Genomic DNA, 14,272 nt, shown 5'->3' on the forward strand with positions numbered 1-14,272 from the left:
TGTTTTTGAACTTAAGTTTTACACTAGGAAGAACAAGACGGGAAGATATAAAACCATTATAATAACCCGTAATTCTAACAAATAAACCATCACTCGGAGTGTTTTTATTAAAAGTGTAAAAAATAAACAAGAAAGAACGCTATGGTCGGGTCCCCCGACTATTAGATACCGATACTCAGCCAACAAACTTCAAAATAAGCATTCCCCCAGTATAGGTATAGTATAGGTGGCGCCATCTGTCGAACTGCATAGTCAACTCCCGCCCCCGCTAACAGTTCTTTCGTTCTGTCTCTCTACAGCAGCGAGTACCGGCAGAGCAGCGGCCGAAAAGCGGCAGAGGGTCGGCAGAGCGGCGGCCTTATAACTTCTAAAATAAAAGTTTGATTTTGAAAATTTTTGTGTCAACCGATAGAAATGACCAAAACACACACTGTGAGTACAACTGCTAAGGTCTAACATGTCTCAGAGTTTCGCGATTGGTGGGCTTTTTGCCATTTCTTTTCCAATTGTTTCTATGGGAGCTATATGATATAGTCGTTTGATCCGGCTGACTTAAACCCTACCTGCCATACAAAAAAAGATTTTGGAAAATTTTTTTATCTTAACATGTTGATCATATAAAATGCTTCAAGTCTCTATTAAGCTGAGCTCGGAAACGGCTTAGAAACATAAATCAGTAGTATAAGTAGTGACGATGTGCACTAAGAGCGTGTGCACAGGCGACTACTATATACAGTGGAAAAAACCTCAAAACAATAGCAAAAGTAATCAAAATTGTTGTTGAATAGAAGGGTGACAAAACTACAAAAAATTATATATTTATAAAATGTTTGAGTAATCTTTAAATAAACAAACTAAATTCTTAAGCATAAGAAACTTATCCTGCGTTTAAATTATATTCATAACCGGGTAATTCTGATTTTAAAGGCTATTGAAATTTTGGATGTTATTTGGTGAAGAAAATCTGCTGTGATGGAATTAATAAGCGGCTTGAAAATCAGTCCTTTGATTCGTTTTAATATGCTGACCAAAAACTAAAAATACTAACTTAATTTGAAATTTTTAAATTATTTTTTTATTATTTTTTAGTAACCATTGCAACATTATTATTAACATGTTCATTTTATTAACAAACATTATACAAAGATTTTATTGTCTCATAGCTTCTTTGGAAGGAATTGTGTATGCAATAACTAATTGTAATTGGATAACCGCTTTGAAAAGTAAATTGCATTCAACATTAAAATATATATATTGCTTCATGATAAGGCAAGTTTAAAGCCTGATCATTAAATTTACAACAATGTTTAACTTTTGTGAAAACTTATTTCTTTGCTCCTAGAGTAACTAATATTCCACACCCAATCTTCAAGCGATTATCGACAGCTTACTCTGCAAAGTGGGGGGATTGCGCCCGAATGGCTTGGGTCCGTGGTGAGTTGGTGCCACTGACACAGGCCGTTTGAACGGAAACAATAACAATTGAAAGTGGCAATTTGGCGAACATTCGCTCCTTAGTTCGATCGCGGCTTGAGATTGTGCCAGCCAGTCCTAGGCCGAGCGAAGGCGACTTCCAGGCGGAGCTTGCTCCAATCAGCGGCCATTACTATGCAAATCGGCAAGACTGATTCCGCTGATTTCGGCTTTCAATTGAAAATGAGAATGGCTCGGAGGAAAACTGAGCTCAGCAATGGGAAAAAGTGATGAAAGAGAACCGAATCGAGGCAGTCTGTTCGATCTGCTGCTCATCATACCACAAAACCATACCCCATGACCAGTGAAATTGTGTCTGCCGGGCTGGTTTTCTTTTATTTTGTTGTTGTTGTCTTTCCACCCTCTGCGTTTTCACACTTTTCACGAATCAACGTCTCCATTGTTGGGCAGCTGTGCTAATGGAATCGGCAAGCAGCCACCACAGCCACCAGCGAACCATTGATTGAGCACGATGGCGGCTTTAATAGTTCTTAAGCACCTGGGTATTAGTGTCAGAGTCGCAGTGAATCGGGCAGCGGTACTCCGCTTTAGTTTTCACAATTATCTTTATTCATTCGATCATAAACATGTGCATTTACGGGTAAAGAGAACAGGACTACGTGGCTAGTATTTCGGCAGCTCCGAGTAGCGCGGCGGCGTCGACCACAGCACGCTGGAGTTGCGCTTCAGCTGGCTGGGATCGATGTTCGGGAATATCTGCTTCAGGTCCGGCGTGGTGGGCACCACCGAGAAGAAACTGTCGATGATGTCGGTGGGGCAATGGCTCTGCATTGCGATCGCCTCCCCTCTCACATGGCCTGCAATAAAACGGATAATAGGTTTCAACAACAACTCATTTCATTTTCAAGGATAACCATAGCTCAAAAAATATTTTTCTAAATTTTTAAAATCAAAGTGAATCGGATCAAATTGCCTATAATAAAATATATAAAGTTTATCAAGGAACTGGTCCAACCCAAGCTATGTTTTTTGATTTGGAAAACTTACTTCGGCTCCAGGAGGGTGCAGGGGGGCGCTTATGTGTGACCTTGCCCTCGTCGTCGGTGGAGTCGTCCTCGTGCAGCATCTCCCAGGTGTACTTGGTCTTCGGCGGCGGCGGAAGCATCTTCTTGGGCTTGGCGCCGGTCAGCTGCTGCAGCTTCTGCTGCTCCAGCTCCTTGAGCTTGGCCTTCTTGAGTGCCTCGGCCTCCTCCTGCTGGCGCATCTTGCGCTGCATCTCCTCCATCTCCTGGCGCTTGCGCTCCTCCAGGCGCTTTCGCTCCTCCTGCTTCTTGGCGCGGTCGGCGGCCAACTTGGCCATGCGCTCGGCCCGCTCCCGATCCTTGGCCTCGCGCTGCTGGGCGGCCTGCTGGTGTTTCTGCTCGCGCAGCTTCTTGCGCTCCTCGGCCAGGTTGTGCAGTCCCTTGCGGAAGTCGTCGCCGCTGTTCTCGCGCGACAGCGTCTTGGTGGACGTCGAGTTGGCGGACTTCAGGTTCGTCCCCGTGGCCGTCTTCATCAGGGCAGTGGCCTTGGAGGCGCTAGCCGACACCTTCTTGGGCTGCGCCGAGCTCAACGGCATTGTGCTGGCCGTCTGAGTTGGCGTGAAGAAGCGCCCCACAGTCGGAGCGGGAAGCTTGCCAATCTTGGGAGTGTTATTGGATCCCGGCGTGCCCAACTGGAGAGGAGGAAAAACCGATTAGGTTGATGTTCAAAAATAGGAAAGAAAAGTCCAAGTCATATCTTTAGCTTCCTTCATTAAATTATGTCAACGTTGTGGTTTCAAAATCTAATTAAGGATTTTTTGATAAACAAAGCTTGTTAAAGGTTTAAAAATGTATTAAATTAAAACACATTAAGACAAAAAAGAAACAAGGATCTGAAAGATCGGTAAGCTAACTGTCTAAAATTCTTATGTTCTATTAGTTGCATTAATTATTTATAATTTTTGCCGCATTGGAGATTTATTTTTTAAATCGTAAAAATTATTTATATCTCGAGCTATATGCGTATAAGCTATTCAGGCTTTCATATTTTCTTATTAATTATTCCGTTTTTTTCTTAAGTTAAAAAAATTAAAACCAAAAAGCACTAAAATAATATCTCGGATTAGTTTCATCCAGATAGTTTTAAAATTGAACGACTAGCTTGCATAGAAACGGACGGACGGAAATGGCTTTGTCGACTGACTTGCAAAGATTTAAAATTATGCATATTATCAAGTGAGAAGTTTGTTCAGATTGGAGATTTTATAAATACGATACTAATTAAATCAGGAAACCGTGGCCATACTTTATTAGGGTACTTACCGCATCTTTGCCTCGTTTGGGACGCAAATTAGACTGCGCTTGGGCCGCATTTTCAAAAGCCTCCACGCGGAGCTTCACGGGACTCTGCAGAAGTGGGCTGCCGGAAAAACAAAGGTACTTTAGCCAAGGATAACACATGGTGGCCCTGGGGCTACTCACTTGAAGAGCTCGTGGGTGCGAGTTGGCAGCTTGATGGCCTTGATGTTCGATAGCACCTTTGTCGGCGGCAGCTTCTCCTCCACCGACTCGTCCTCCGTGAGCAGGCTGTCCTGCTTGGGCGGCGGCGCCTTCTTGTCGCCGGAGTGCACCTCGAAGGTGACATCGGAAGCCGGTGCCAAGGGACTGTCGCCTGTGGGTGCTGGACCCAGCACCATGGTGGCGTTGGACATGGTAACCGTCTCGTTGGCAGCAACTGGAGCAGCTGCAGCCACTGATTGCTCTGCAATGGGCGGGCCCTCAAGGGCGTCCTTGTAGATGGAGTGTTCCCGGTTTGGTCGCGACTCGGTGCTTCCCTTGCGTGTGCGCGACGACACTGGGGAGTTCTTGCCTATGTCGCTGAAGCGCTCCACCTTGATAGGCCGGTGGTTCTCCACGTTCTTCTTCTTGCGGACCTTCTTGACGACTTCCGTGTTGGTAGTTGTGTTGTTGGTCGTTGTGTTGCTGGCCACAGTATCGTCCGGCCGTACGACCTCCAACGTCACGGAGGAGGCGGTGGTTATATCTGGAGCAGGCAGTCCTTCGCTGCTAAGTTTCTCGCGCTTGACCTTCACGCGCAATGTCTTTGTGGTGTTGGCGTCCTCAGAAGCCTCCACCTGGGGTTTCTCCTCCTCCGCTGCTGCTGGGGTGGCTAGCTCCGGATCCGAATCCAGCTTCAGCTGCTCCTTCTCCTGGGCAACCCGCCCACTGGAGGAGCTGTTGAACTGCGAGGCACGCTGCTCGCTCTCCACCTTGACCTTGACAGTCTCCTCGTTGCTGGGCCGGCGCATTTTGCGGCTGAGCGAGGGCTCCTTGAGCAGCTTCTCGGACTTCAGCTTGGCGGCGCGCTGTGGCCGGCCGGAGTTGAGGGTGGTGTCTGCCGTTGCGGGCACGGGTGGAGGCGGCATCAGCGACGCCGTGGAATTGAGGTCGCCCTCAGCGATGGCCAGCAGCTGGGAATTGCTTACCCGCACGCTCGGGCGAGCCGTGGTGTCCGGAGCTGCAGATAGGGATCGTTATCTGGGCACTAGCACGGAAGATTCCCCTATGGGCAGAGATACTCACCTTCGGAGTCATCCTCATCCTCGGCCAAAGAGCTCAGGCGCTTGGGCCGCTTCTTCGTTTGCTGCGGAGTCACCGACAAGTTCCCCTGGCCCCTGGACGCCGGCGCACTGTCCGCCGACTTGGCCTCCGAGCTCGGATTCGTGCTGCCGTAGAAGAGGGTGTCCAGCTCCTCGAAGTGGGCCTGCGAAAAACAAAGGACGCCATGTTGAGTGTGCGGGAATCTCGGCTTTTGATCCTGGCCTTACCTTGCGCAGCACCTCCAGCTCGCGCCGCAGCTCCGAAAGCGATCCCAGCACGCCCAAGATGTCCTCCATTCCAGCGACTGTATCTAATTGCAAAATCCGGGTTGGATTTGATTGGATTCCTCCAAACTCTTCGTTTTTTTCAAATGGCGGCAATGGAGACGCGCGTCAGCATGTAAAGGTGGACAAACATCGATGACAACGCCGATGTCATCGGTAGAGATGTGCAATACTTTTTCGGTTCGGGTCGATTTGTTTTCCTTTTATCTTTTATCGATTTTGAACCGCTTTAACCCGTTTTAAACCGTTTCTAGCCGTTTCAGTTTAAATTTTTGAATTCAAACCAAACATTTTGTAAATATCGTTGCTCACCTTTTTACTGATGATTTATCGCCAAAAAAATTCACTGCTGATAAAATAGTGATAGTGATGATGATACAAAATAGTGATGATTTTAGCATGTGCATGTCATAGGAATTCATCAGCAAAGCAAATCATGACCAAATCGTCAGCCAATCATCCGCGATTTGCTGCTAGGCAAAAAACGCCTAAAATCATAAGAAAATATCACACAAAATGGGTCCGTCTGTAAACAGCCATTTTCTATCTCTATAGGCATGTCTTTCAGTAGGTGATTGTTTTAAGTGCAATATTAAGTCCTTTGCAAATGCAGCGACTCGGCGGATAGATGATTTTATTTAGTGTGTTATTATTGATTTCAGCAATTAGAGAATTCGGAGAATCCTGTTGTTTGTGTGTTTTAATTTTGGCATAACTTTATATGTGGATTCCAAAATTCTGTCTGAGATAGAGAGAGCCCAGCTTCAGCTAAAATACATTTGATTGGAGATGGTGGGAAAGCGTTTAGGCTGTGTGGTATGGTGCCTGGAACGTCCTTATGTATGCGGACCAACCAGATATGGGTAATACGTAATCAAGTTTGATTAGTATCAGGGCTTGGGTGACTAGAGCATTTTCAAAATGTATTACGAAGTTCATATATTTGATTGTTTTATTATTTAGAATTCTTTCCTCATTACTGAAGGTAAAATAATGCATTCGTAATCGATTTCATAATGGCAATTTTTACCGCTGGGAACTGCATTAGAGAGGCAAAAATGATTATTATAACAAAATGTTGCAATATGTTATTTCAAAAATTCCATTTTTCCGTCAACAAAATGAATAATAACGCAAAGCTAAATACAATTTTGACATTCGCAAGTGGAAAGATTTTCCTCTGCTAATGGTTCATCCACTGTTGTTAGCCTAGCCCATGATGGATGAAATGGTGAACACCCGATCCTCTAATTTCTGCTGGATTTGCCTATAAATATGAGTGTTTTTCCGCACTAACTGAAGGTCGTGCAGCTTTTTGCCCCGCAGGTCAAGTGGAAGTCAATACCTTCATATTCTTTCAAATTATCGAATTGGCATTTGTTAATTCAACTACTTTTGAAGGCATTTCCTTTTAAAACGAATCTCCATTTTGAAAAAATTAAAAATAGCCAAGTAAAAATCATCTAAATTCGTAACGTATACTGAATCACAACCGAATTTATAGCTTACTACTCTCAACAGCGAGTTGTGTTGACTTTTTTCCATCTCTTTCTAGCACCTTTATGGAAGGAATACAGCCACAGAAGCGGAATTTGGTCGCTGAAGCAGAAAAGCCGCCAGTGTGAAACATGTTTCTCGCCTCTACTGTTAACAGGGGCTTCTTGTTTTGCTGTTAGAGGTTAATAGGGCGAATGGTGCTGTAAGGAGCATTTCTGCCACCGCTTGCCAACACTGAGCGGGCGAGAAAGTTCCCGCGCAAAATGAAAAACATAACCAAAGGTGGTTTTAAAGGGTAACAAAAGAAGGGAATGTATTGTATAAGAAATTAGAATAATCAATAGATAATTTTAACTGATAAAAATACGTTTTCTTGCATTTTAAAGTTGGAAAATTATAATTAAATTGAACCAGTTCCGACTGGTTCCTGCTAGTACCATCTCTATCAAACAGTGTTGCAAAGCTCACCAATATACGAATTTCAGTGAAAAACTTAAAAAGATTGATGTTTTAAAACCCGAACACAAATGATTTGAGCAAAATGAATTAATTTAATTTGTTTAATAATTTATTTCAAGCCAAACTTGGTGTATTTTGATTAGCCACCCCTCCAGTGCTGCACAATCCCCGCCGCCGATAGTATCGCCATGGCGAGCTGACCAGATTGCCCATCGCCAGCACATTTGTTAAAAAATTTGCAACAAGCCAACGAAAATCGACCAGGAACGGTGGACAGCCAAAACCGCGCGCTCTGCGACGACCACCGTGAGATGCACATACGTATGCGCACCCGTGCCGCGGAGTAGACACAGTGCCCGCGATCCGCGATCTGCGATCCGCGACCCGCGAACCGCCAATCCCCGAGAAGCCAGCTGCAGCAGATCCCCAGATCGCGCCGCAGATCAGACCATGGGCCTCGACTTCGACGCAGTGGAGTACTGCAAGGGCGTGAAGAGCCAGCAGTCCCAGCCGCCGTTCGCCTGTCCCGTCCGCGGATGCGACCGCAGCTACAAGACCATCATGGGCCTGCAGTACCATCTGATGAAGTACGACCATGACAACCCGCAGCCGCTCACGCCCGTGCTGACTCCCAGCCGCAAGAAGGCGCGCTCCCGCTCCGGCGGCCACCACTCGACGCCTCGTCCGCTCAAGGAGCACCCTACGCCCGGAGCAGCTGGCTCGGAAGCCAGGAACGGCTGCTCCTCGGCCGGTATGGGCGGCGCGACCACTGGGGCGGGCGGAGGAACCGTCCGGCAGTACGCCAATCCCGAGTCCCTGGTGGCCTACAACGAGGAGGAGGCCACGGTGACGTTCAACCTGGACGGCAAGAGCGTGCGCCTGGGCATCGACGACGCCCTGCCGCTCGTGGAGGACGAGGAGTTTGCCGCCCTAGTGACCAGGGGGTGCATCCTGAACGCCGACGCTCCGCCGCTGGAGGAGAATGCGCCGTGGGCGCGCGTCCAGGTGCCAGTGGCCAGGGTGGCCGAGATTCCGGACTACCGAGTGCCTGACGCTCCGCCGCGGCCCCTGGCCTACTACCGCTTCATCGAGAAGTCGCTGGAGGAGCTGGACGGCGAGGTGGAGTACGACGTGGACGAGGAGGACTCCGCCTGGCTGGAGCACATGAACGAGGAGCGCCAGCGGATGGGCCTGAACGCCGTGGGCATCGACACCATGGAGCTGCTGATGGACCGGCTGGAGAAGGAGTCGCACTTCCAGGCGGCGGCCAACGGCACGCCCACGGGCGTGGAGGTCGACGACGACGCCGTGTGCTGCATTTGTCTGGACGGCGAGTGCCAGAACACCAACGTGATACTCTTCTGCGACATGTGCAACCTGGCGGTGCACCAGGACTGCTACGGGGTGCCCTACATCCCGGAGGGCCAGTGGCTGTGCCGGCGCTGCCTGCAGTCGCCCAGCAAGCCCGTCAACTGCGTCCTCTGTCCCAATGCCGGCGGAGCCTTCAAGCAGACGGACCACGGCCAGTGGGCGCACGTGGTGTGTGCGCTGTGGATACCGGAGGTGCGGTTCGCCAACACCGTCTTCCTGGAACCCATAGGTGCGTACTTTTTTCGCTCCCCCAATCCCCCAATCCATTGGCAATCCACTAATGATTCCACTTCATTTCCGTTCCTCCGCTAGATTCAATCGAGACCATTCCCCCTGCCCGCTGGCGACTCACCTGCTACGTCTGCAAGGAGAAGGGCCTGGGAGCCTGCATTCAGTGCCACCGGAACAGCTGCTACGCCGCCTTCCACGTCACCTGCGCCCAGCAGGCGGGCCTCTACATGACCATGGACACGGTCAAGGACGGCCACAACGACTCGTCCATGCACGTCCAGAAGTTCGCCTACTGCCACGCCCACACGCCGGCGGACGCCAAGCTGAAGATGAACGTGCCGGACTTCGAGGACACGCGGCACAAGATGCGGGAGGCGCGCAAGGCCCTGGCCAAGAAGCGCTCCACGGCGCCCGTGGTGCTGATCCCCACTATTCCGCCGGACCGTGTGCAGGAGATCGCCACCATGGTGACGATGCAGCGCAAGAAGGAGTTCCTCGACCGCATCATCGCCTACTGGACGCTCAAGCGGCACTACCGCAACGGTGTGCCCTTGCTGCGCCGCCTCCAGAGCCAGGGCAACAACCACGGCGTGATCCAGCGCAACGGCATCGAAGGGTCGCCGGACACGGGCGAGCTGTACCGGCAGCTCAAGTACTGGCAGTGCCTGCGCCAGGACCTGGAGCGGGCGCGCCTGCTGTGCGAGCTGGTGCGCAAGCGGGAGAAGCTGAAGGTGGCCTTCGTGCGGATCTCCGAGGAGGTGGTCATGCTGCAGCTCAATCCGCTGGAGGCGGCGCTGTCGAAGCTGCTCGACGCGCTGGAGGCGCGCGACAGCATGGAGATCTTCCGCGAGCCGGTGGACACCAGCGAGGTGCCCGACTACACGGACATTGTGAAGCAGCCCATGGACCTGGGCACGATGCGGACGCGCCTGAAGGAGTGCCAGTACACCTCGCTGGAACAGCTGGAGGCCGACTTCGATCTGATGATCCAGAACTGCCTGGCGTACAACAACAAGGACACGGTGTTCTACCGCGCCGGCATCCGGATGCGCGACCAGGCGGCGCCGCTATTTGTCCAGCTGCGAAAGGAGATGCAGCGGGATGGGCTGCTGGAGCGATCGCAACGCTCCCACGTCGACCACGTGGAAGCGGAGGTGGAGCACGAGCTGCGCTTGCTGCTGGCGGCGCCGGCCAGCGAAGACATCGTCCAGAAGCTGCTCATCCTCGCCGACAAGTCGCAGGTGCTCAAGAACCCAGGCTATCGCACCAAGAAGATCAAGCAGATCCGGCTGGAGATTACGCGGATGCGCAAGAGTCTGCAGAAGGCGAGATTCGCAGCAGTGAGTGTTGAACTCGATTCCCCCGCCTCTAAACTAATTTGTACCCCCTTTCCTCAGCGCTACTCCTCACACGCAACCCAATCCCAAAGCGAAGAAGAGGATGCCGCGGGTGCTTCGCCTTCGAAAAAACGAACGCGCAAACGGTTGAACAGCAGTGCGGTTGACATGGCACTGGCCAACGACGACGAGGATGAGGAGGAGGACTCTGACGAGGATTCGATGGGCGAGGACAACGGGTCCAAAGACTTGCTCAACTCCACGCAAACTCCGCCCTGCAGTCCAATCAAGAGTCTCAACAACAGTAGCTCTCCCGTTGGCATCAATCGGAGGTAAGTTTTAATTACGCGATGTTTTGGATTCAGGCCCTACCGCTTGTATACTTTTGCAGAGCGTAATATAATTTTATTCAAAAGTGTATTATATATATTTTTGATCAGCAATGACTAATCGAGTTATTATAGCCATGTCCGTTTGCGGACTCAGTTTAAAAGCTGTTAATTTGAAACTTTCTAAATTAAAAAAAAATCGGGTCAAGATGTTTCCTTTTCTCTGTTTTGTTTTATTTGAATGTAATTCGGTGGTTTTTGCATTAAACGAGGCTTAAAGTGATCAAAGTCGATTGACTATTTTCTGAAACTGCCACATATATAGGTACATATAAAAAATCTTGCCCATCGGAGGACTATGTAGAATAGCTGTGTAATTTAGTTGCTTTTACAGAAATATATTTTTTTATCATTTCGAATTCATTCCTTGACTGCAAGGATAATTAAACCTTTGATTGCCGAAGATAGCTTCATCGCGTTATTTAATTTCTTATTCAACGAAAATAAAGCCAACGTCTTTATACCCTTGCAGCTATTGCAACAAATACATATTCTATAATATAACTATAATTCGATTTTTATTCGTATATGATTGTAAACAGTGAAGCTATAATGATTTTCAGCTGAATTGTTAGATTGTTCCTATGGCAGCTAATTTTAGTAAAATTAAAGCCTTAGGTTTGAAATAATGCTGTTGCTCCGAAACACTTACACGACTATCCCCTTTCCAGAACGGCCATATTGCTGACGCGAAAGTCCCAGGCTGCCCTGAAGCGACCCTCGGAACCACTGACAACGCCTGTGAAGGAGGAGCACCACAATTCGCAGTCGTCCAACACCCAGTCCACCAGCGGCAGCTCGTCGTCTGCCCCCACGGCAGCCACAGCCGCCTCAAGTGCCACGGGCACGCCGAACCACGTCCTGGCCACTGCTCCGCCCACGGTCTCCTCCGGCTTTGCGTTGACGCAGAACAGCAGCGGTGGCGGGGGCGTGGCCGGCGGCGGGGGCGGTGGAGCGCCTGAGTCGGGAGCAGCATCGGGAGTGTCGTCGTCGGCCGGAGCCGCTCCCGGCCACGCCAGCTTGGCCTCCACGGCCATCGCCATGAACAGCAAGCTGAGTGCGGGCCTGGGCGTCAAGTCGCCCAAGAGGCCGGGTCGGTATCGCCGGCTGCCGGAGGCGAGGCACAGCGCCTCCATGTCACCAAAGAAGTCGCCCAATCCGGCGGTGGCCGTCAGTCAGGCGCTGCCCATGCCGGACCCGCTGCCCTTCGAGCGCATTCCGGACAGCTTCCGGGTGTATCGGGCCAACAACCAGCGCGACGTGAGCGACAGCGACGAGGCACCCTCGCAGTCGAGCAGTCCGTGCAGCAGCTGCTCCGACTTCAGCATGTCGGGCAGCTGCTCCGACTTCGACAGCGACGAGGCGAGCGACGGCGACGGCGATGCGGACGGGGATGCGGACGGAGACGGCGGCAGGAGTCGCAGCGAGGGCAGGGAGTCGACGTCGCAGGAGGGCACCACGGACGCCATGGACCTGCAGCACGCGAGTCTCAACCACGGGCCGGGCAACAACGGCAACATGGCCATCAGCAGCAGCAGCGAGGGGAGTGGAGGCAGCTCCAGCGACGACGACGAGGACGAGGAGCGGCCGCTGAGTATGCGGCAGAACAAGACGCTAAAGCTGGGCCCGCGTGGCACACCCACACCGACGACGATGGCACGGGCCGCCTCTTTGGCGGCGTCCCGCGGACGCGGCAAGCGGCGCAGCAACCTCAGCGAGTCCACCAGTTCGACGGCCACGCCCCCGCCTCTGCTCCGGCGGGCGGGAAAGCTGCGCTCTGCCACGCCCAACGCCTCGCCGCTGGTGAACAGCATCAAGGCGAGGCGGAACACCACGGCGGTGGCCAGCAGCATGGCCACGAACAACAATCGCAGCAAGCATGGCGAGGAGGGCGTCTCCTCGGAGCGGCACAACCACCACTCGGCCGGCCAGAAGCCGACGCTGGAGCCGCTGCAGCTGGTGTGGGCCAAGTGCCGCGGCTACCCCTGGTACCCTGCCCTCATCCTCGACCCCAAGACGCCCAAGGGGTTCGTCTACAACGGAGTGCCGCTGCCCGCCCCGCCCACCGACGTCCTGGCGCTGCGCAAGAACTGCCTGGACGAGATCGTGTTCCTGGTGCTCTTCTTCGACGTGAAGCGCACCTGGCAGTGGCTGCCGGCCAACAAGCTGGACATCCTCGGGATCGACAAGCAGCTGGACCAGCAGAAGCTGGTGGAGTCGCGCAAGCCGGCGGAGCGGAAGGCTGTGAAGAAGGCGTACCAGGACGCGCTCCACTACCAGAGCCAGGTCTCCGACTTGGAGGGCCAAGGCCCCGACCCGATCATGTGAAAGCTGATGGCCCGACTGCATCTGTAGGCACCTCTCGAAAAGCTCTAGCCATGTAGTTAGCTCCTGCTCCCGCCCAGGGGATTGCTCGTATTTTTATATCTCGTTTGTTGTTACCCGATACTCGATGCCCGATGCTCGATACTCGATGCTCTATGCTCGATACTCGATACTCGAAGATGACGAAGTTGAACAAGGCCCTCCATTAGAGTATTTCGTTGGCGAATATCCAATTTGCACTGCAAGTGTCTTTGATTTACGTTTGTTGCCCAGCCCCTATACCATTATGTACAGTTTTTGTAATCACACCGTTAGCGAATTCGTTGGAGGATCCTATTTTTGTACATTATTTGGCTTTTGTGAGTGCGATTATGAAATGTTAAGCAGATCCCACGATCGGTTCGAATCACAACAACATGGAATTTATAACCTCAAGACGATTCACGCGAAATCAAATCAATGTTTAAGTTAAATAGTTTTAAGCCATCCTACAGTTAAGCCCAAAAACAACAACAATACTAACACAGAACCACAAAAACAAAGCCAGCAGGCGCCTCAAGTTAAAAGTCGTGTAAAAACTTAACCGGTAACCGATAGAGGATAGATGATAGAGGATAGAAGACGATTATAAACATTTACAAATAGCATTACAAATTGTATAGATATGTGTGTGTGTGTGCGCGTGAGTCTCTACATAAATCGATATATCTCTATATGCATATAGTGTACGTCTTGATTTCCATTTGAACAAATAATATATTTGATTATTATGATGTATTAAAAAGATGAGGATTATTATTATTATAATTACTGTGTGTAATTAATGCAAAACTTTCGTATGCCTAAGTGGAAAGCGTAGACAATTAAGTATTGAAGTAGTTGGCTCCAATTCCCCGAACCCCTAAACCAACCACCCCCCACCCCAAACTCAGCCCGACACCACCACCTTTGCCCTTAACAAGATTGAATATTGTTTAAATCTAATGGTAAATTAAATGCAGAAAAATAAATGTTTTAAACAAAGCTCTGTGACATGCGTTCCAATTTACAGTTTTACGGCAACTGGTGCCGGCCCACAGTTTTAGCGGCCTCATTTCACAATTTTCACCAAAAGTGCGTCAGTGAGGTTCGGCAGGAATTGACTTATATTTACTTTGATTATCCCCAGGTCATTCACCGGCCTCCGAGGGCTGCTCTTAACAGTGTCATATTCACCCCACATCAATTATCGCCGGACGGATGTTTTGTTTTACAGTTTTCGGCAGTGCAGTTTTAGCCTCGGCGCATGACACGTGATTCACTTGCTCTCGGTAATTGACTTT

At 50.4% G+C, this 14,272-nt stretch overlaps 2 protein-coding genes across 2 annotated transcripts; one reads left to right on the forward strand and one right to left on the reverse strand.

Annotated features, from left to right (window-relative positions):
* Positions 1-2,020: 2,020 nt before the first annotated feature.
* On the reverse strand, positions 2,021-5,505 carry LOC128255820 (inner centromere protein A). Its single transcript, XM_052985581.1, has 6 exons — positions 5,285-5,505; positions 5,040-5,220; positions 3,939-4,974; positions 3,780-3,876; positions 2,482-3,148; positions 2,021-2,291 (listed from the first exon to the last, which is right to left on the reverse strand). The coding sequence occupies exons 1-6, from the start codon at positions 5,351-5,353 to the stop codon at positions 2,098-2,100; spliced, it is 2,244 nt and encodes a 747-aa protein (XP_052841541.1). The 5' UTR covers positions 5,354-5,505; the 3' UTR covers positions 2,021-2,097.
* Positions 5,506-7,496: 1,991 nt separating this feature from the next.
* Positions 7,497-13,973, forward strand: LOC128255701 (bromodomain-containing protein homolog). The gene is made up of 4 exons (XM_052985400.1): positions 7,497-8,897; positions 8,981-10,239; positions 10,297-10,568; positions 11,297-13,973. The coding sequence occupies exons 1-4, from the start codon at positions 7,748-7,750 to the stop codon at positions 12,951-12,953; spliced, it is 4,338 nt and encodes a 1,445-aa protein (XP_052841360.1). The 5' UTR covers positions 7,497-7,747; the 3' UTR covers positions 12,954-13,973.
* The last annotated feature ends 299 nt before the right edge of the window (positions 13,974-14,272 follow it).

This window comes from Drosophila gunungcola (genome assembly GCF_025200985.1).
Source record: "Drosophila gunungcola strain Sukarami chromosome 2R unlocalized genomic scaffold, Dgunungcola_SK_2 000012F, whole genome shotgun sequence".
In the NCBI taxonomy this organism is placed as follows: Eukaryota; Metazoa; Arthropoda; class Insecta; order Diptera; family Drosophilidae; genus Drosophila; species Drosophila gunungcola.

Coding starts and splice junctions, on each gene's coding strand:
- LOC128255820 (XM_052985581.1), bottom strand. CDS start 5,353: ATGGAGGACATCTTGGGCGTGCTGGGATCGCTTTCGGAGCTGCGGCGC. Junction 5,221..5,284: donor AGCTGGAGGTGCTGCGCAAG/GTAAGGCCAGGA, acceptor TGTTTTTCGCAG/GCCCACTTCGAGGAGCTGGA. Junction 4,975..5,039: donor GGATGAGGATGACTCCGAAG/GTGAGTATCTCT, acceptor CCCTATCTGCAG/CTCCGGACACCACGGCTCGC.
- LOC128255701 (XM_052985400.1), top strand. CDS start 7,748: ATGGGCCTCGACTTCGACGCAGTGGAGTACTGCAAGGGCGTGAAGAGC. Junction 8,898..8,980: donor CGTCTTCCTGGAACCCATAG/GTGCGTACTTTT, acceptor TTCCTCCGCTAG/ATTCAATCGAGACCATTCCC. Junction 10,569..11,296: donor CCCGTTGGCATCAATCGGAG/GTAAGTTTTAAT, acceptor TCCCCTTTCCAG/AACGGCCATATTGCTGACGC.